General features: G+C 36.9%; 1 protein-coding gene and 1 non-coding gene across 2 annotated transcripts; one reads left to right on the forward strand and one right to left on the reverse strand.

The window, feature by feature from the left end:
* Positions 1-3,041: 3,041 nt before the first annotated feature.
* Positions 3,042-20,275, reverse strand: Mon1 (vacuolar fusion protein MON1 homolog). Its single transcript, XM_089646272.1, has 9 exons — positions 19,905-20,275; positions 18,366-18,541; positions 14,061-14,261; positions 10,239-10,409; positions 8,789-8,861; positions 6,732-6,907; positions 6,085-6,205; positions 4,579-4,995; positions 3,042-3,975 (listed from the first exon to the last, which is right to left on the reverse strand). The coding sequence occupies exons 1-9, from the start codon at positions 20,193-20,195 to the stop codon at positions 3,835-3,837; spliced, it is 1,767 nt and encodes a 588-aa protein (XP_089502398.1). The 5' UTR covers positions 20,196-20,275; the 3' UTR covers positions 3,042-3,834.
* LOC149412031 (small subunit ribosomal RNA) lies at positions 14,360-16,297 on the forward strand. Its single transcript, XR_016304735.1, has one exon. It is a non-coding gene; the product is annotated as a small subunit ribosomal RNA (ribosomal RNA).
* Positions 20,276-23,330: the final 3,055 nt, after the last annotated feature.

Genomic DNA, 23,330 nt, shown 5'->3' on the forward strand with positions numbered 1-23,330 from the left:
CTTGTATTTTGAATAAGATCACAGATTAAATATTCTTAAACTAGCTTTTAAATGGGAACAATTTTATTCACTAAAGTTAAGAAAACAATAATTAAATAAGATGAAGTTGCCGAAATCCACTGCACGATTAATTTGCAAAAAATTATTTAAATAATTTACACATATTTTCTAACCTTCAGAAAACATGGTCGCTGAGCTGTCAAACACACAAAATTTTGAACATTGACAAAAAATGGAACTTTAAGGCGATGCCATACGTAGTAATGCAAAAAAATGTGTTTTTGGTTTGAAAATTTGGTCGCCTAGAAATGTTTCAGATGCTTTAATTAAATACTGCGAGTAGAATACATCTTTGCCTTTGAAATAATCGAGTATTTTTTAGATAAGTCTTTTTATAAGCCCAGAAAAAAATAATGTGTAAGGCCTATGAAAACTGCTTTAAAGTTCAAAATCTCCTACTTACAAACCCATTTTCAGTTATGATTTTATTTTATAATGTGGCAAATTAAGTTATTTATAAAATGATCGAAAAAAAATTAAATATTTATGGCTGAACATCCACAAAATAAAATAAAAGGCACTTTTTGGCCATGTTTTTTTCTTGCATAAATCAAAACAGGCTGATGGTGTTAAACGGGAATTTAAACCTTATCGCCATCTACGTAAGGGTTGTTATTGATAGCGGCTCAATTTAAAATATTACACGACGTAGTGCATCGCCTTAATGAATCTTTTACAATCTGCCCGACATAAATATCGTAGTTCATGTGTAATGAAACTGAAAACTAGTGAAAAGCATGTGATATCACGGTACATGCACAGTAGTACTACAGCACAGCCATTCGAATTATGAATTTACTGCGTGTGTGACATCACGGGACAATATTGCAAACATTTCACCAAGGTGCATTTCGAAAGCTCGTAATTTGAATCGAAAAACTAATTTTATTTTCGTTATTAACTCTTTAAATACAACATTTTAATAAAAATAACGTTAGGTGTACTAACTTCATTTCATATTTTAATAAACAGCTGCATAGAAAGTAAGTACTTATCCACAAAATCTGAAAATGTTACCACAGATTAAAAAAAAGACAGACTTGAAAGGAAATCCTCTCGTTCTTTGCCTTACAGATCTGCACAACTTTGTAGTTGACAGTGGGTAGTGTTGCCAAAATATAGCTTGACACACTTATCTTTGTAATTGACCCAAAGAGGATTTAACTGTAAGTGACCGGTTAGTTACGTAGGTGGGAACCCGAAACAGCCATGGACCATGTGGCAACTATCAATTATTGAAGAAATTGTCCATTTTTAGTTACTCTTTTGATTGTCTGCAAATTTAAGTGTATTGAGCTGTAATTTATACTTATTTGCTACATAACACACAATTTACTTTTTTTTAAATCTGAGTTCATATTATAATATATAATATAAATTGATTTATTATAATACATCAGTAATTAACAGGATACATATTTGTGTTATTATTTAATACAATATTTAACACTAACTAAATACAAGGGCTGTAAGGAAAATAACCACCGATTGGCTATAAATAAAAAAAACCCGTGTGGTTACAAATATTTTATTACGTGTCCACATGTCTAGTTGCGACATAAATTCAAGCACCTGTCATAGCATTTCACCAATTTGCAAATTCTCTCGACCGGTCGGTGGCCGAGTTGACATCGCGTTTGGGTCCCACCCAGGCGTAATGTGTTCAACTCTTCAGCTGGCTAAGTCCTCCATCACAACACAAGAAACATTTTCAGCTTACTGTAGTGGTAGTAGAAGATTTTCAAATATTGTCAGGTTGTTCGTAACCTGGGAATGTTTGTCTTTCTTTTAAAAAGAAGAAAAAAAAAAAAAATGTAAGATGCTTCCCAGGTGACCGAGTTTTATGTTGCTTAGCAAGCGTTTGAATTTAAATGGCGACCATGTTGAAATGCCTTCTGCATGTAAGATGCTTCCCAGGTGGCCGAGTTTTATGTTGCTTAGCAAGCGTTTGAATTTAAATGGCGACCACGTTACAAATTCCTTCTGCATGTAAGATGCTTCCCAGGTGGCCGAGTTTTATGTTGCTTGACATGCGTTTGAATTTAAATGGCGACCACATTACAAATTGCTTCTGCATGTAAGATGCTTCCCAGGTGGCCGAGTTTTATGTTGCTTGACAAGTGTTTGAATTTAAATGGCGACCATGTTGAAAAATAGTTGAAAGCTGTAGTTTTAAGAGGCACTTAATAAATTATACTATTACATTTTACTATAATGAATTAGCTGGAATTAGATTAATAGGTACCCAATTCGTAGAAACGTTAATGTAACAATATTGTTCTCTTAATATATAATCTTTGTCTTATTTTTATTATTTTGTTAAATTATTAACATAAACACAGTCTTGTCATAGTGAGGTTAAAAATTCTAATGTAAAAAAAGATACAATGTAAAGAAACAATAAAATATTTGTATCTATGCGGGTTTTTTATTTATAGTAAAACTGTGGTTACTTACCGAACAACCCTCGAATATTGCATAATTATTTATCTCTACTTTACACTTTTGTATAAAAATGTATAACAGGTGGGGCAAAAGTAATCACCCTATTGGAAAACGCTATAACTTTTGCAAATGGCGCCAAATGTCAATTCGGTTTTGACATTTGTGAAGTAAACAAACGCAGAATACAAATCGACAAGACATGAATCGGTTTATAAACAATTGAACAAATTTCACAAGCAGTACCAATGTTTATCATAAAAAAAAAAAAAATACAGCCAAAGAACATCGGGTGATTACTTTTGCCCCACCTTTATTAACAAATTAATTTTGGCAAACTCACGACAGCCATAAATAATTATCTAACCACTGCTTAGGGACTGTTGTAAAAAAAGCTTTGATCAATAAAATATACCTACCATTAACTAGGAGTTTAAAATATACTTCAAAATATATATTTTATAAATTCAAGAATAATAATTTGGAAGCAGATTTTATTATGTATCTATTTCATTACTAATTGTATAACATTTGAACACAATATTTTATTTATAACATTAATTCATAAATTCATCTAATTAAACGAAACAAAGAATGAACTCAACGGTTATTATTTATTACAATCATATATTTTCATGAGCATGAGCAGAGGTTATATCAAAAGACAAAACTCGTAAAGGTCAATTTTTGGAGAAAAAGGTCACAGGTGATTCTTTTGCTAAAGAACACGATATTTACATACATATATTTTTCCTATATAGTTAAATAAAATAAAAAAAAGTAAAGCATGACAGAAAACTACTGCTCTTAGTGTAATTTCAAATTTGAATGCGGACAAATGTTGTACATGTAGATATCTCTTATATGAAACTCTCACACATAGTTGTGTGTGTAAGTACACAATACATTGATAATGTGTATATGTAATTAAAAAAAAAAAAAAAAATTGTACAGGTTAAAATAATGAAATCAACGAATCGTTGTAATTGGAACATTGGAACTGACCGGTAGGTGTAATTAAAACAGATCGCTCTGGATGACGCATTGCTGATGTGTCGTGTTTTATCTGCGATTTCTATTATCCGTGGTGAGAATTTATTGGAAGTGAACGAAAAAATCACGACGAAGAACATATCTCCTTAATATTATAATTTATATTGCATAAACTGATTATGAAAAAAGCTGAAAAAACAAAAATCGTCTATAATAATATAACCTCAATATTTATCACAATAAGGATACCATAATTATTTATGTCTCTTCACCGCTGGAACCACGGCTTACAGAGTGCTTGATGAGGTTGCCAAGAGATGGCACCCCGAACCTCGAGTGCTAGAATGTGGGTGCATTCATGATGAAGATACGGTCTTCCTCCTTCTTGATCCAGCGAAGGAGTTTGTCCACGGCCGCGATGGCCAGGTTCTTCTCTATCAGGGGGTCGAAGGTTACGTAGAGCTCGAAGCCGGCAGTAACCTGAAATGATTATTTTATAAGAGACTTTTAGTTACTACCCGATTTCAGCAATGTTTTTTCTTATTTATTTTACTAAGGAATGACAAACATTCCCAGATTAGGAATAATTAATATTTCAATTCCTCCTGCAACTTATTATTACAGTGGGAAAATGATACTTTTGAAAAGATTGATTTGAGGATTGGTCCCTTGACCGGTTGGGAGTCTGATGAATTGGGTGACTGTACCACTAACCGATCAATATTGATATTTTATTTGACCTTGGTCTTGGTACACGCTCCTTGTTTCATGCTTACCCTTATGTTATTCTGACTTGACATGGCCCGACTCAAGTATTTAGTTCACTTGATCGCGCCACGTCTTCCTCGGGCGTCCCTGACTTCTTCTTCCATTCATATTCGCATCATATGTTCTCCTTACACTCCTCTTTTCATTCATTCGCTCTATACGCCCAAACCAAATAAGCATCCCTTTCTTAATCTTATTCATCATCCTTACCTTCTTTGCATTTCTCACAGAGATATCTACAGCGTTCAGTCTACTTTCATCCTTCTTCTGCCATACATCAGGGTAGCAGTAAAAATTATGCAAAAAGTTACATACCCAAGCTAATACAGTGGACTCCGTGTTAACCCTGAAAATAAGTTTGGCAGGTCTTGCAGAGCAGTGGATCTGTCCGCAAACCTTCCTATAATTATCCAGATAGTTCGGTTCTGGAATATTCATAGTTTCTGTGCTTCCTGGGATGGGCATTTTCACAGTAGTGTCCTTGTCTTTAGCCATAAAGCTGCAGTTTGAATTATCTCCGGATTCTGAACCATTTGAGTTCCCTGGCTCCGTTCTATAGGATGTGTAGTCAGCCACATCAGAGCTGAATAGTTGGGCAGTGGAACGACATTTGTAGAGGAAATGACGCATTTCCGGTATACCAATGTGTCTCAAAGGTTTGCTGGTTGGGAGAGTTTGGCTTTGCAACATGGCTTCGTTTATTGCTTCTAGACAGTTGGTTCTTCTTAATTTCTGGAAAATATTGATGAGAGAAATACATATATAAGATATGCTAAAAGAAAAAAAAATGCAAAACATAAAACTAACAATTGGATGTAGGAATGTGTGACTTTGTATTTGAGTTTTTTTTTTGTGCGTAACAGATAATTGTCCATTTACAATGCACATTTAACATTAACTAAAAAGAAGAAACATAAAATACATATTGGGTAATGAATGACATTTACGTGCCCCTTGAATCCTTCAATGCCACTGTTAAAAATGTCGACAGTCTTAGACATATTATTTAATAGCGCCATATGCCGAGCCAGTACATCCATTCTGCTATGTGGGATACATAGCAGATCATGGTGCCGTCCCTGGCAGTAGTTGTTTGGTAAGAATAACTTGTAGCATTCCATTAGGTATGTGCTACGTATTAAATTATTCATAATTTTATACACTGTTACTGCTAGGGCCCCACTCCTCCTCAACTGGAGACTTGGTAGCCCGTTTTATTGAGCAAATCTTCATGATGCATGAATCTCGGGTACTCTCCTTGCATTCCTATATACAGGTATCTAATTTTTTTGAATATGTAGCGCTTTCTAGTAATTCCACCACCTCAGAATTTTACTTTCGTATTGTATTAAGTAGCCATTTCAGGCAGTTTCTGACCTAATACTAAATGGTCAACTAACTTTGCTATTCAAAGCTAGAGTATTTAAGTGTAAAGCAACAACTGAAATTCTTGATAAGATGATTTGATGACAAATAGAAGATTATTTGTTTAAATCTGCTGGTCTGGGAGGTTTTGTCGTCATGTTATCTTTAAATTAAATAAATTAAGTATACATATACAGAAAATGCTAAGAGACAATGTGGTTATTCCTCTTTCTAAAACTGCTTAGTTCATATTTCTCATCATAATACAAAAGGAGATAGAACAAATTTTATGAGTCCATCTCAGTTGTTTCCGGAAAGGGAACAAATCGACTCTGTACGGTGTACCAAAAGGCACAACAGACTTTAGGGGTTAAGATACCAACTTTGGTAGTGAAGGATATTAGTTTAAATAATATATAATTATTGTTATTGTTGTGTTAAATACGTTTTTCTTACTTCAGTGATAGTGTGTTTGGCTTGAGACAGAACGAAGAAGGCATCTCTCTGCACTGTGAGCAGCATAAGGCAGGCTTGGCAATCATCAGAAAGATAGGACACATGACCGTGTAGAAATCCACTGAAATTATAGTCAATTATAATATTACATAATCAACAAAACTAATCTTTTAGGCTCATTCAAATACCTACATCTATGCAGTAATGGTCAACCTTTACACCATGGATGTAAGCGTCACTTTTTGTGATATTCACACATTTTTTATAAAAAATAATGCACACAATATCCAATATATATGTGTATAATTTCAATTACTTTCTAGTGAATGTATCAAAACTCCATAATTACAATTTCCGCTGCGGCGTTTTAGGTCAAAATAGTTCTGATAAAATTTAGTGCGTGCAAGTTTATCATTATGGACAATTATTTATGGCTGTCTGTTTAAATCATCAAAATTTTTGCAAGTTCCCTTAGTACAAATTGAATCAGCAAGTGAAGTAGTCGTTTTTCTTTTCTTTGATTTTCAGGGTGTTTTTTTTTTAGTTGTCCTCATACATTACAGATCGGTTGTGGAATGACTTCCCTTTAAAGAAAACCCCTCACACAGCGTCCTAAAAAAATTAGAAAGAATATGAAGAAAACTTACCTAGGATCGAATTTTGGAAGACAAATAGGAGTCCAGCTCTCCGCCGTTTTAAATGATTCTGAACTCTTAACTAAGTTAAACACCAGATGGATATCTGAAGGATGCAGGGTATACTTTTTCATCCGCACTAGGGTAATCAGCTGGTTACCAGTCATGAGGATTGCAAACACTAAATCCTGCGGAACAAAGAACATTGTTAATTATTCCATACATAATTTTGTAGATTAATTATTGCTCCTCACAGAATATAAAGTGTAACTTTTCACATAATAATCAACCTCACAAGTCTGTACCCTCTAAGTCTGTATTCGAGATTAACAATGTACGCATTTGAGTGAAGCTACACTACATGCATAAAAACAAACCATTCCATTATAACAGAATTTTAATTGGCATACAAATTAGGTATAATATTAGTTTGCCGACTAGGAACACAAGACAAAATGTAACATTCCTCTGCAATACATACACAACCAACTATCAGACACGCTCACTAACCAATAGGAAGCATGATCTGGGCAACAAGTTTGGGGGTACTATTGATATATTTATTGACTCCATTTATAGAATTAAGCGTAATCTATAACAGCACTTTGGCGAATCCTCCAAATTATAGTAGCGTTGGTAATGTAGTTTTAGTGATTTGCCTTATATTGTTCTAGTTTCATTTGTAGTTATTTCGCATATTACTATGTGAAATATGCATTCGGCACAAAACAGCCAGAGCTACCAAAAACACGGGACAAGGACGGGTTGTTTTGGAGAATTTGAACAATTCATCAAATATCAATGTTCATTTTCGGGTTCTGTGAAAGTCTTATTCAAGTTCTGTTATTATATCATTTATAGGCTAGTTGCTTGACAGAACTAAAATAATAACAGAATTTGAAAAAGTATTTCACATAACTTGAAAATTAACTTTGAAATTTAAAGAATTGTTCAAATTCTCAATTCAAAATTGTAGACTGGCTGGTTTCTGCATAACTATGTTCAATTGAGTCTCTTGGAAGACTAATGAGATAAAAAAAAAAAAAAAAAAAAAAAAAAAATTTATTAGTTTTTTGTATACATACATATGTAACATAATCATGAGTAATTAAGCCTGCAACATTGATTAAAAAACTGTAAAAACACATATATGTATACAATATATAACCTTTACGAGAGTTAAAATACTCGTGTGTAAAGGCGGGAACATAGAGAAGTTTATTAAAAATTAAAATTAAAAGTTAAAAAATTATAACACAATATATATGTGCATAGATAAAAAATAATAATATTTATAAATATATATAATAAAAAATAAATTTAAAAAAAAAGAAACTGTCAATTAAATATTCTTAATCAATTGCCAATGCAATTCTAGGTAGCCAAACTATTTAAGATATCATTATTTAGTCTATTTTTGAATTTATTATAGTCAGGTTCCAATCTCAGTTCCTTTTCCAATTGATTAAACCACATCACTCCATTAAATTAAGAATTTATGTTTTAACTTATTAAACATAAATATGATATATGTAGGTACTTAACGCCACTAGGTACAATTATACACCATTGTGAAATAAAAACATTAAAGCCTTGGACATATTATGTGCACATAATATGGCCGTGGTTTATACATATTATATGTCGGGTGACACACAACACTATAATTTTCCTCAGGATAGTGGGTCACATCAATTAGGGAACTGCCGCGGAATATAATTTATTTGTATGGGATCTGTCACTTTGACAGATGACAGTCGCGTAATTACGGCGCTCTGTAAATTGTTCTGACCCCTTCTCCTGCCGTAGGTAAGCCAAATATAGCCTGGTTAGCAGATCACAGTGCATATCGTCGCCACGCCCACATTTATAGCACATCATCTTTTTAGGTGTGACAGGTCTTATGGAATTGTATGGCGAGCAATATACAGTTATATAAAACGTTTTGAACTTATAGCGTAATCTCACCTGCTTAAAGGTACATTCTTAAAACTGGAAAGAACTTTTATCATTTGTGACTAAATGTAATATATAATAACTTATGTAATAATAATAATTATTATTCTTACCTTAATTTTACTACAAGCTGATACAATTGCACTAGTTATATTGTCTCGCATATTCGGAGCGAGAGGCAAACATCTGTGGAAGTAAAAAACAACAATAAAGCACACAATCAAGTTTCACAAAATAATGTGAAAGGGGAACAAACCACGTGCTCAGAGCGGGGAGGTAAAACTGACTTACGAATTACTAGTCCTTTTTGCAATGGCGCACAAATGCTGTACTTTCACAAACTATGAATACTGTTAAAATCATTGTACCAAAATGTGTTATTTTAAAATTTTCATTCATAAATATTGATTTTAAAAATGATCTATAACCGCACATTCCGAAACAGTTCCAACTGGCTACAACTTCATTATGACGTAGAAAATGCCACTGGCTGTTAAGAAGGATGTCGCCAACATTGCCCAGCATGACGTCAACGCCGCCATATTCACAAATAAAAACTAACATGTCCTTTTGACGGCAAATTGAAAATGGCACCTTTTAAATCATTATAGAAAATTTATTCGTCAACATAAAAATAAAATAAAAATACCTTCATTATTGTAATTTATTTCGAGAGTAAAAAACAATGAAAATACTCCTGTTGCTAGTTGCGTGAAAACCTCCCAAATCGGGTAAAAAGTTTGGGCTTGTTTTCAAAATCGAATATTTTGTTAGACTATTAAGTTAGATACTTTTACAAATGTGTTATAATTTACACACCTCACCTATTTGTGTGTAATTATGCAATCTAATTTGTAAATGGTTCGGTTAAAAATGAACATTCAGACCCTGCGCAAAAAAGTCCCACAATGTACTGCAATGCAAACCGTTGCCTTGAACGTTACTTTTCTGAGGAGGGTTTGTTTTTCAATGTGCGCTCTTCGGCAGTCAATGTACGATTCATAGCCATAATTTATTCAAAGATTCTCGAACCCTGCCAAAAATATGGTCACACGGTTTGCCTCCAGCTCGTCGAAACGACACCCAGATTTTATGTATTTTATTTTAATAGGGCAACCCTACCAATTTGGATGTCTACATTGTACGTATAATATTATTTCTACTAAGTAAGGGCAGACCCCGATTCTCGCATCTAATTAAAAATATTAATTTCGGTCGTAACTCTGTCTGTCTGTAAAGCCGGTTCAATGAAATCTTCAATTTTCTTTGAAATTGAGAAAAATTGAAAGTGTTTATTTGGGGAATTCAGACAAGCGATAAAAAGTACCTAACTATAATAAAATATTTTTAACAGTGTTTCAAGGGTCTGCACTAATTTATTCTAATTTCAAACAATTTTCTATTTCATACTATTTTTATTTACTAGCGAAAACTTGAGTGTATCCAATGATCTTAAGACATCACCTCTCAATGTTACGTAGTAAAAATTTAATAATGCGTGGTTGAGAGACAGTTAACTGAGAATTTAATATAAGGTATTAAGTTTTTAATATGTTTTGTTACCTCACGGCGCCCAATAAAAATGCAGGGTCCCTTTCCATGAAGTTTAATAGGTGATCAATCAGTCTCTCCACTCCGGACAGTAACCTCCGCAGGTCGTAATTGCGCCGCTGTTCAAATATTCTTGTCAGTTGAGAGAGCGAAAGTACAGATACTATTTGGTTGAACACGAACCTGAAAATAGGATGCACATGTAATATTATATGTATAAATTTTCCAATTATTCAAAAAAAATATTTTTTCAACAAAATCCTATTGTATCATATTATTAATTATTATTACAAATCCCATCTGGGTTATGCTATGATGTGTCATAGTAATCACACACGCCTGTGGTATTTGAACACAATCAAACAAAATGATAACCAATCAACCAACATAGTGATAAGTATAAACACACGGACCGAGTTGTTTTTCAAATCAAAAGCTTTGTTTTAATTTGAAAAACAACTCTTAGGACGGGTTGTTTCGGAGAATCTGAACAATTCATCAAATTTCAACGTTCATTTTCAAGTTCTGTGAAAGACTTTTTCAAGTTCTGTTTTTATTTCAGTTTTGTCAAGCAACTAGCCTACAATGATATAAAAACAGAACTTGAATAAGTCTTTCACAGAACCCGAAAATGAACGTTGAAATTTGATGAATTGTTCAAATTCTCCGAAACAACCCGTCCTTAATATATTTGTTTGAAATACCTATTCTTTATTAGACAATGTTGATCTTAACAACCATAACAATAAAAAAAATTAATATACATCAGTAAACACCACATATAAATACTATTGGTAATATATTTTTGCTGTTCTAGAGAATACAATGCTAATACATACTGACTTTTTTGATAAATTTGCATAAAGGGTACCGGACCAATTAGAACCCTGCTCTTTCAAAACGTTGTTGGTGTTAATGAAATTAATTTAGAAAATATTATACAGGATGTATTAACACATACCTGAAAGACTTAAACAAGCAATTCCTGAGCATATTTGGTGTAAAAAATGTTATGTGTCTTTTTTTATGAATTAAAACCAAAAATATAATTTTTTTATCGCATTGACGAAGATACATACACAACATCAACCCAATTTTTTTTTGTTTCTATACAGGGACTGGGTTGTTGTTAAAGGATTGAGGTAAAATGGGAGGTAGCACAAAGGGCCTATGGCCTAAGTGCTCACGGGAACTACGTGTAAACCGTCTCCGCCCTTAATATACATATATATATATATATAAGTTTTGTCACACGTTTTTGTTCTAACATAAACCACCAACTTACTAAGGGGGTATTTCACTATCTCTGATTATGTTCTGACTAAGCACTAATCCAAGGATTGGTCATTTTTTCGTTTTCACTATATCTGAATAACGCTAACGCTCGGGTTAAAGTTCGATTTGACTAATCAGTGCTCGAACTTCACGTTAGGCGCTATTCCTCGAATCAAAGATGGCGTCAAAACATTCCGAGTTTGACAGCTGAGAAATGAGTCGAATTTTGTTGAATGAATTTGAATGCTTGTATGATCCATCCTGAATTATTTGATTGTGTTCAAAATTATTTTAAAGGAGGTAGCCGTGTAATTCTCACATGGTTGTGCAATCTTTTTAACCAATGTTTAAAGGAAGGTTACACGCCTTTAGATTGGAGAAGGGCTGTGATCATGCCATTATACAAAGGTAAAGGGTCACGTATGGAATGTGGGAATCATAGGGCTATTAGCCTGCTTAGTTCAGTTGGCAAGCTGTATGGTAGAATTTTGATTGAAAGAGTAAGAAAGGAAACAAAGGATAAAATATGGGATGTGCAAGGTGCTTTCATGAGTGGAAGGGGGTGCATGGACCAGATCTTCTCATTGCGTATGCTCACTGAGAAGTTTCTGGCAAAAAACCAGAAACTTTTCTGTGCCTTTGTAGATTTACAAAAAGCATACGACCGAGTCGACAGGAAAAAGCTATGGAAGGTGTTGTCCAAGTATGGAGTGAATACGAATCTGATTCAGGCAATTGCGTCTCTGTATGAGGGAAGCGTTGCATGTGTTAGGGTAAACGGTGGTTTCACGGGGTGGTTTGATATCACAAAAGGTGTTAAACAAGGCTGCGTAATGTCACCGTGGTTATTCAATCTATACATGGATAATTGTATGCAAGAATTGAAAGAGGTGGGATTGGGCGCGAATTTGAATAATTTTAAAGTATGTTGCCTGTTGTATGCTGATGATGCGGTGCTGATTGCTAATAGTATAGATGATCTACAGTCTCTCGTGTCTAGGATGAACGAAGTATGCATGAAGAATGAGTTAATGATGAATGTAAGTAAGTCTAAAGTAATGGTGTTTGAAAGAGAGAGTACGAAAACAGTGTGCAATATAATTGTGAATGGGGAATACTTGGAGCAGGTGGATGAGTTTGTGTATTTAGGAAGTATGTTTACGAGAGATGGGAAGGCTGACAGAGATATCGAAAGAAGGGTAAATGCAGGTAATTCCGTTAATGGAGGACTAAACGCCGTAGGCGCTAACAAAAAATTGTCCAAAGAAGCGAAGTTAGCAGTCCACAACGGAGTGCTGGTACCTACCTTGATGTATGGAAGTGAGGCATGGAACTGGCAAAGAAAGGATGAAAGTAGATTAAATGCTGTTGAAATGAGATCCCTGAGGCGTATGTGTGGTAAAACCATGTTTGATCGTGTGAGGAATGTGGAGATCCGCAAAGAGTGCAAGGCTGATGTAAGCGTAATGAGTAAGATTAAGAAAGGGGCGCTTAGATGGTTTGGGCATGTAGAGCGAATGAGCGAAGATAGGAGTGTAAGGAGGATATATGATGCAAATGTGAATGGTAGCAGAAGTCGGGGACGCCCGAGGAAGACATGGCACGATCAAGTGAATCAGATACTCGAGTCGGGCCATGTCAAGAGTCAGAATAATAGAAGAGTATGTATGAGACGATGTATGAATGTGAATGAGGCAAGGAGTGTGTGCCAAGACCGAGTTGTTTGGCGGTCCGTCCTCTCTGCCTACCCCTGCGGGGAAACGGCGTGATGGTTAGTTAGTTAGTTAGTTAGTGTTCAAAATAGAAACAATGTATTAATTCGACACGAATCTATCTAAAATGACCTGATAATCAACATAACATAACCAAAAAAATGCACACTTCGCGGTGTGCGGACTGTGACGCATGACAGCCGTGGCAGTAGATGGAGTAACTGCAAACATTTTGCGATGTTGCCAGACTATTTCGAGTGTTATCTATCCGGAAGCTCGAAACAATGGTGAAACGGTCGCCGTTGAATAACGAAGTTATTCTGATCTTTAAAGCCAGCCAACGGATAGCTAGTCAGATATTTAGCCCGACATAGTGAAATACCCCCTAAGTGCTATTAGTATGCCAGGTACTGTTTTCAAATTGACTGATTCAATTTCTTTTCAATTTTTTTTTACATAAACTGTCAAATAAAAACAAAAATATAATAAATGTTATGTGACGTTTACAGAAGTAAAGAAATGCGTAACGCCTACAACCAATAACATTTAAGTTGAGTTAAAGTTTTTTGCCAGAAATGACAAGGGCAGATATAAGTATATATAAGTTTTTGTACAGCGCATAAATATTTGTTTTCGACTTATCTCGAATCTATTTTTTATATTATAGAAAATTTTAATTTAATACGACTTAGTGTGTTCTGCCATTTTATAGAGCGGAGATAACTTCATAATACTGCATTATTAGCCAGAATTCCACGATAGGTTATTTTATTGAATTTTTTAAAACTTCTTTATGGTTTTTCACAGGGAAGTACAATATTTGAATAAATATTAAATGAATACTTACGTTAATTGTAATACTAGTTGTGTCTCGTTCTCTCTTGTCTTGGAAACAGCCGCGAGAATCAGAGGCCCTTTGATGAGGAACACAATCATACAGGACGGAGTGTGAATGGAGCGGATGGTATCTTTGCCGGACTCGTTGACAACGCTAACCAGGGCTTGGATGAGGCCACACAAACCGGCCAATTTGTCTTCGCTTCCATACCTAAAGTTGTACAGAATGTTACATCAGCGATCAAGTAAATCAAATACTTGAGTTGGGTCATGTCAAGAGTCAAAATAACAGAATAGTATTATGAGTTGACCCTGGTTGATCCTGCCAGTAATCATATGCTTGTCTCAAAGACTAAGCCATGCAAGTCTCAGTAAAAGCCGAATTAAGGTGAAACCGCGAATGGCTCAATATATCAGATTTGGTTCCTTAGATCGTACACGGTTACTTGGATAACTGTGGCAATTCTAGAGCTAATACATGCAAACGAGGTTCTGACCGGTAACGGGAGGAATGCTTTTATTAGATCAAAAACCAATCGGCGGCGGGGTTCGCGCCCCGTCCGTCGCCATTCGAGATGACTCTAGATAACTTTGAGCTGATCGCACGGTCTAGCACCGGCGACGCATCTTTCAAATGTCTGCCTTATCAATTGTCGATGGTAGTTTATGCGACTACCATGGTTGTCACGGGTAACGGGGAATCAGGGTTCGATTCCGGAGAGGGAGCCTGAGAAACGGCTACCACATCCACGGAAGGCAGCAGGCGCGCAAATTACCCACTCCCGGCACGGGGAGGTAGTGACGAAAAATAACGATACGGGACTCGTCCGAGGCCTCGTGATCGGAATGATTACACTTTAAATCCTTTAATGAGGATCCATTGGAGGGCAAGTCTGGTGCCAGCAGCCGCGGTAATTCCAGCTCCAATAGCATATACTAAAGTTGTTGCGGTTAAAAAGCTCGTAGTTGAAATTGTGTCCTGCGGTGTCGGTCTACCGAATGCGGTACGACAGGCACGTCTGCGGGGCTTTTCGCCGGTGCGTCCACCGCCGGCGTGTGTCGGTCGGCCTCACGGTCGGCCGCGCACCGAGGCGGGCCGTCGCGGCTGTTTACTTTGAACAAATTAGAGTGCTCAAAGCGGGCTAACACTTGCCTGAATATTGTACGCATGGAATAATAGAATAGGACCTCGGTTCTGTTTTGTTGGCTTTCTGATACCAGAGGTAATAATTAATAGGGACGACTGGGGGCATTCGTATTGAGACGTTAGAGGTGAAATTCTTGGATCGTCGCAAGACGGACTAAAGCGAAAGCATTTGCCAAAGGTGTTTTCATTAATCAAGAACGAAAGTTAGAGGTTCGAAGGCGATTAGATACCGCTGTAGTTCTAACCATAAATGATGCCAGCCAGCGATCCGCCGAAGTTTCATAATTTTAACCCGGTGGGCAGCTCCCGGGAAACCAAAGCTTTCGGGCTCCGGGGGGAGTATGCTTGCAAAGCTGAAACTTAAAGGAATTGACGGAAGGGCACCACCAGGAGTGGAGCCTGCGGCTTAATTCGACTCAACACGGGAAAACTCACCAGGCCCGGACACTGGAAGGATTGACGGATTAACAGCTCTTTCTCGATTCGGTGGGTGGTGGTGCATGGCCGCTCTTAGTTGGTGGAGCGATTTGTCAGGTTAATTCCGGTAACGAACGTAACTCTAGCCTATTAAATAGACGTGCAACCGGTATCACGAGGGTCCGTGTGCGCGCGGCTTCGGCGTTCGCGCGTCGGGGTCGTGCGTTTCGCGGTCTTCACTACCGGCGTACAATGAAAATCTTCTTAGAGGGACCGGCGGTATATATAGCCGCACGAGATTGAGCAATAGCAGGTCTGTGATGCCCTTAGATGTCCTGGGCCGCACGCGCGCTACACTGAAGGGATCAGCGTGTCCTCCTTGGCCTAACGGCCCGGGTAACCCGATGAAACCCCTTCGTGATAGGGATTGGGGTTTGCAATTCTCCCCCATGAACGAGGAATTCCTAGTAAAAGCGAGTCACCAGCTCGCGTTGATTGCGTCCCTGCCCTTTGTACACACCGCCCGTCGCTACTACCGATGATTTGGTGAGGTCTTCGGACTGGTGCGCGGAAGCTCTCACGGGCATCCGACGCGTCGGAAAGTTTGACCGAATTTGATCATTTAGAGCAGTCATACTCAACCTGCGGCCCGCCCCTCAATACATTTAATATCAGGAACATGATTTACAAAATCTGGCATTCTATATCACGTTAAGTTGAGATTAATTGCGACTTTGACGTACAGACATTGAAACCCGAAGAGGATAGTATAAGTATAATATACTATCTATATAATATAATATGGTATAAGAGTGTTGCTACTGCACACCATAACTGCACAAGCTTGGATCTCTAAAAAACAAAGATTTGACAGACAAATATGCGCTACCCCCCCCCCCATGGATTTCGAAAAATTGTTGTGGGGAATTACATATGATGCTTTTGGCTGTGCGGAGTGCCCCCCCCATGGATTTGAAATATTTCGTGGGGAGCACTCATTTTGAATTTTTTTTGTGGGGAATTATTATGTTTTACAGAAATTCTCTAACAACCCCCCCCCCCCCATGGATTTTGAATAATAAAAGGGGGAATCAAGCTCACACCGTTGGCAACACTGACCAGTAGTGTTGCGGCCCGCGTAGCTTTACAAACATATGAATGTGGCCCCCAGAAGAAAAAGGTTGAGTATCACTGATTTAGAGGAAGTAAAAGTCGTAACAAGGTTTCCGTAGGTGAACCTGCGGAAGGATCATTTCCTGTGTTTAATGTGTTTGTGCTTTCCATGATATGAAATATTATTATGAAACAAAACATATATATATATATATACATATACCATAATCGAACGAATGCTAAATTACTGCGTCGGAGATCATAAGTATGATACAGTTAAAAGTGACCGAGGGGGATAGGGTCCCATTAGCTCAGTTGGTAGAGCCGTGTCCCGGAAAGACAAAGGTCCTGGGTTCGAGTCCTAGATGTGACCGTAGGGTCAATCCGCACCAAATCATCCAGAAAATTTTGGATTTGTCACCCACCATCTCAGATTTTGATGAAACTTTAAATTTTTAATCCTTCCATATAGATAAGAAAATATACCAAATTTTACCTTCCTACCTCAACTCGTTTTTTTTTTATGGGCAGTTGAAGTTTGGGCAAAATAAGCATTTTTACATATTCCGAGCACTCCGGAAGAGCTTGTACCTTCAATGAAAAAAAATTGTATCTTTGTCATTTATAGTGCAAATGCAATGAAAATTTTCAATATTATCAAGAAAACTATGCTGATTGCAGAAAAAAATAAATAAACCCTTTACATTTATCTACTTGACTTTAAAAAATTACCAAAAGTAATTTTTTAAGTAATTTTTGGGACGGAAAAGGTACTTTACAAAAAAGCAATATCTCGGGAAGGTACAGTGTTAATGAAGTAATTTTTTTTTTTATTCATATCTACAAATAGCATAGAATCACATACAAAAATAAAATTCATGGCATTTTACTTGCTTCAATAAATAAAATCCATTTTAAACTTTTTTCAAACTTTTTGTAATTTTTTTTTTATTCTTATCTACAATAAACATAGTACAACCTAAAAAAATAAAACTCCTGGTATTTTGTGTGCTTCACAGTGTAGAAACGTTTTTAAAATGAGAAATCTTAATCATACAGAATTGTTCCAAGTTTTTTAAAATCTAGATACTGTATTTGCAAATAAAAAAAGTCAAACTTATTCGGTCCTTTACAACATGCTGGTAAGCTTGCAATGTAAGCTTAAGGCACCAACAAAATAATGTACATTAAAAATTTAAAGTTTCATCAAAATCTGAGATGGTGGGTGACATGGCCTGGATGATTTGGTGCGGATTGACCCCGTATCCTTTTCTGATTTTTCTGTTTCAGATTTTCGTTTAGAAATTGCTAATATCGTCTTCAATAATTAAATATTACAATTTGAGGTTTTACTCAATAAAGTTATTCCGAAAAATAAAAAACATTAATTAATGATGGGGAACTGCATTCCCGATATTGTTGCGATAAAAAGCTTAGATCATCAATTGAATCTCAGATTTTGTGCTACTTTATTAAGAATTTGATAGATAGTGTGGAGGGCTGATAAATATCCATTCATCTTTGGTGTCAATGCTATAAATGTTGCATCACTTATATAATAATAAGTAGGAAATATGTGTAAAGTTTGTTTGAACATAGGTATTCATTTTGACTGATACGATGTGTACGCATGTTTACCTGGAGTAAATAGGTTTCCCCGCTGAGCTAAGGATGAAGACATGCTTCTTTTTGCTAAGCCACTCCGGGTTATGCAGATAATCCTCCCCAGTGTTTATACTGGCTTCTAGTTCGGCCTTGTGTTTATCCTCTACAGATTGTAGACTAGTGTCACTTACTGTTCTGGATAGATTTTCCTGAAAAATAGATTCAAATAATGTCAATAAATAATGGTTAATGGTTAAGTTTACACGCTTAGTATAAATACTTGAAACAAGAAAAAACATTGCCTCAAATCTTTTACCATCTATCTTGATGTAAATAGTTGTCTCTCATGGTAATTAAGTTGAGTAAAGGTGTTGTATTTCAAAAAAATATTCATTTATCCTATTAATATTTATTTATTTATTTTGTAAGAAACAAACAGCTTTTATATAATATACGAGATAAATATACAACTTAACTGAAGTCAAGCCACAGAAGTTTCTTATGTTAAAGTGCATTAGAAATGAAGTTTTAGTATCTTAAAATTAATTTGGTGTTAAAGGAAGGGGAGAGGAAGAGGAAAATAGGAAGAGGATAGGAGATGCTGCCGATACATTCCATACTCTCATATTAATAATCGATCGTACGCATTACTTCATATCGATATTTCTTTAGGTTATTACCAAAAATGTCAATGCTGTAAAATTTTGTATTATATTGTGCACATTACGAGGAATTGGGGAATTGAATAAATCGGAAATTCTACTGAAAGAGGAGCGATATCCGTTAGAGCAGGTAAGCTGTCAAGGCGCTTTCACTTTTGCACTACAAACGTGAAAAGGATAGTATTCAATGCATTCTCCACTTTGCTGTACACGTCAGAACTGCGGGTAGATTACACTGCATCCCAATGGCATAAGCTAAAAGTCGCTTACAATAATGCTTATCGCCAACTATTCCACCTACTGAGATACTGCAGCGCTACGGAAATGTTCCTGGAGGGACGAGTGCACTTTTCATTACATGGGAAGCTTATGGCGCAGACTATGCCAATCAAATAACAATATAATCACTGCCATGGTTGCCTGGATGAAGTCCCACCCGATGACTTTCTGGAGACGGGAGATGTTCAAATATCCTCGATAAACGGCTGCTTGCACACATTTTTCATTTCTATTCCGCATTGCCTATCTGTGTATTATTATTATTTATCTATTATTTTAAAATATGGAATGTATTGCATTGCACTACCCCTGCATACATTTTGGAATAAACTCTTATTATTGAAATGTTGCGCCGTATCCTACAATTCATCAGTATAGCTTAACTGCTGAAAGATCTTATAAAGAAAGACAATGTAGTGAAACAGTGAGAGTAACCGATGGCCATCAAACTAAATCTGTTAAAAACATTACATCAAGGTTTCCGTAATGAGTTTACTGTATCTTTATATCTTCAATGCTGTTAATAAATTAGAGATGAAAAACACACCATTTAGAATGTTCGTTGTAATTATAGCATACAAAACAAATGCGTTGCGTCAACTTGACTCATAAACACCAAATATATACTTACATCTTCAGTTTTCGCATCCGCTGTTTTGACAGATTCGTCACTAGTGTTGGGTACACAGTCCACATCCAATTCTTGTATTCCTTCTTGTATTTCGCTGATCGTACCATTGGTTGTCGCGCTCAGCTTCCTATCGACTATGCTGGTGCTCATTTCACTAACAAATTCTTCGAAGGAATCAGTGGTGACCAGCATACTCTCTTTACAGGCCCCTGGCTCTATGTCAGTAAGGGTCTCACTGTCAAATGGCACCTTAAAATCTGCCTCCCGAGTCTCTTTCACACTAGACTCCATTGCAAATAGTTAAAAGTCAACAACTCCTGTAATAAATTAAAATATTGATAGCTTTCATATCAATTTTTTATCACTAACGCGAATTTTGACGTTTGTTAAAAAGTGTTGCCACATGACAAACATATTTGACGTTTTGCAAGTTACCGAGATTTTAGGTGTGGCAAGTCGCAAAAAAACGTTTCCCCGTACTGATCATTGGGTAATAAGTACTACTTGATGTTTAGCGACGCCCGAATTGACGCATATCATTGTTATAACTCTACTCAAGGGAAGTTAATAATTAATATTATTCATGTAAAAGAAAAGGAGGAACGAGTACAAAAAAAAAGAAGTTACTTAGTTACAAAACACTCTTAAAATTTATTTAATAAAATGTATAAAGAAGGGTTAGTCTTAATCTAGGCTTAATGATAGTTCTTAAAATTAATTCTTAAAACTAATTGTCCTTTTTCTTAATCCTAAATTATCTTCATTCACTGTCTTAAAAGTTGGGTCACGTTACGAGATAATTATGCAAAAATTGTGCAGACACTTCCCTTTACGATGATTCTGGAATCACGGATCTCCACGTTCGCACTTATCACCGACAACACAAGCGGCAACTTGGGTTGGATCCGAAGGGCGGAAGTTGTTCAACCTGGGCCAAGGCTCCGAAGGGCGGAGTCGGCAGGCAGCGAATTCTGAGTGGGCAGCTTCTGGGTAGGAAAATCCTCGGCACCGCTCCAAGGGGGAGAGCAGGAAGTTTCTCGGCGGAGGCGAGACGGTAACTTTTGCTAGGGCAGCTCCCTGGTCGGAAGAGCCTCGGTGCCGCTCCAAAGGGGGAGAGCAGGAAGTTTCTCGGCGGAGGCGAGACGGTAACTTCTGCTAGGGCAGTTCCCTGGTCGGCAGCTGCCTCGGCGCCGCTCCAAGAGGGAGAGCAGGTTGATGACTCCCAAGATGATGACTGTCGAGTGCGGAAATTTGAAGTGTCGAGAACTAGGCGAGATCGTGACCGCCAAGAGGGCAGCCTCCTGGGCGGAGGCGCCTCGGCGACCGCCCCAAGGGGGGGCGAGATGATGACTCTCGAAAGGCGAGATTGTGACTGTCGAGAGGGCAGCCTCCTGGGCGGAGGCCCCTCGGCGACCGCCCCAAGGGGGGCGAGATGATGACTGTCTGACTGGGTACTCTTGACTCGGGACTGTTGGTTGCGGAATCTGTCTTCAGCTGTTGAGGCGAGATCGTGACCGCCGAGAGGGCAGCCTCCTGGGCTGAGGCGCCTCGGCGGTCGCCCCAAGGGGAGGCGAGATGATCACTCTCTGACTGGGTACTGGATACTGTTTTTGGTCGGGACTGTCTTCAGCTGCGCAATCCAGCGACCGTAGCGCGCCTGTCGTGGGGTGCTGTAACTAAAGTGGTTCCGCTTTACACCACTTCGGTACGTTGTTTGAGTCCGTGGCGCTGGCATCGACATTCTCACCGTAGTCGTTATTATTATTTTAAAAGATGCTAAAATGACATTTGTACAAAAGACCTTCAAACAATTACAATTTAGCTTAGCCTTGGGCGAAGGTTTTTTTTTATTGCCGGGTCGCTGGCTTAACGATACACCCATTTCGGATTACGACTTGATGAGGGTCTAGAGCTAAATCTGCCGACTAATGGGTGTATTTCCAAGTTGGCTTTCTATTTTTTTATTGAGGGACCGGTGAAACTATTGATAAAATATTTATGTCTAATAAAATCTGAACTGCCGCCTCCATCTGCGTGTAAAATGCTGGAGCACGTGTTCGCTTTGGTCTTTCTGTGAATTCAAGTCATGTATATACCTAGGGACATATCATCATTTTCCGAAATATTAAAAATATTTTTTAAATGAAATAAATATAAAAAACTTTACCCTTCATTGTGAAATTTTTCAAAGAATATTAATGAAATTCCCTTCCCCACCCTAAAGGAGTGGGTCTTTTCAGTTTCACGATATACCTCACTGGAGATGCCAAAGTTCCACTGAATTCAGACAGTTCTCTTGTGATGCTTGTGGATTTCACAAAAAAGGTTTCATTTGAATAAAAACCTGCCTGTTTCCGATAGCCGCTTGAGAACTTTAATATTTTGAACAATGCGTGAGTGGTTTGTTTATGAACAGTACCTACACTAATACTATTCCGTTATTTTGTTTCTGACATATGTCTTCTGTGGGTGGTTTATTTATGGGTCTTCTGTACTTCTACTTCTGTTACTTTTCTGACTTTGACAGTTTGTTTAGCATTTGGCCAGGGGCGTATAACTCTCGCATAACCTTGTAACCCTGATGGGAGGAGTTATCCTCAACCCAAATTCTTATAGACAAAGCTGTTGTGGCTGAAAGCTCAGATCTCATTGGCTCAGAGCAAAAATTGTATCTTGATCTCTCGCTCTCTACCGTAGCGACTCGTGTAACAGAAAGAGAAGCTAAGCATGTGTTATGCTCCGATAAAAAATAACGGTAATTTCCAAGACGTCATTTCGCAGATTGAAGTAAGTTGAAGGTTTTAGCGTAAATATTTTGAATTTTCTTTCACCCATCTAAAAATAATGTTGCGTGCTAGAATTCTTCAAGGTGATAAATTAATGCCGTGTTGTGTTAAAGATTGCTCAAATGGATTCGATAATCCAGTGCTAGGAAGAAGCAGCAAGAAATACGTTTGTTTGTGTGTGCCATTTCGCGATTGAAATCAAAAATACGATACTTTTGGGATTAAAAAATAATGCGTTGCCAACGCTTAATCTTCCAATCATCATAAAATATCCGGTCTATCTCCACCAATTGAAAGAAGAACCCGATCACGTTGTTAAATACAGGTACTAACCTCTCGTTCTTTGATACAATGTTCATGATTCCTGAATGTACTTCATTGGCTAATAATTTGATTAATTTTTCAGACCTATCCGTATTCTGACGCGATCTTATACCACGTATTAGGAGACTAAAAGTGCTAAACAAAGCCACGATTACATCAAACAAGTTCATTTAAACCTCTCCAGAATTACATCATGTAAGTACCAGTATTTTCAATGATGTTTGCTGACGACAAAGCTGTGAAAATTATATGAAACCCTTGCAGGAGAACTTGAATAACTTCTAGTGCTATTTTGTGTATATATTCTTATATTTTT

The sequence above is a fragment of the Hesperophylax consimilis genome, chromosome 24, assembly GCF_061612785.1.
Source record: "Hesperophylax consimilis isolate HC1 chromosome 24, BYU_Hcon_1.0, whole genome shotgun sequence".
Classification (NCBI taxonomy): Eukaryota; Metazoa; Arthropoda; class Insecta; order Trichoptera; family Limnephilidae; genus Hesperophylax; species Hesperophylax consimilis.

Excerpts from the sequence above, each read along its gene's own strand:
- Mon1 (XM_089646272.1), bottom strand. The coding sequence starts at position 20,195 with ATGGAGTCTAGTGTGAAAGAGACTCGGGAGGCAGATTTTAAGGTGCCA. Across the intron at positions 6,908-8,788 it reads CAGCTTGTAGTAAAATTAAG|GATTTAGTGTTTGCAATCCT; the intron begins GTAAGAATAATA and ends TTTGTTCCGCAG. Across the intron at positions 3,976-4,578 it reads AGTCCACTGTATTAGCTTGG|GTTACTGCCGGCTTCGAGCT; the intron begins GTATGTAACTTT and ends TAATCATTTCAG.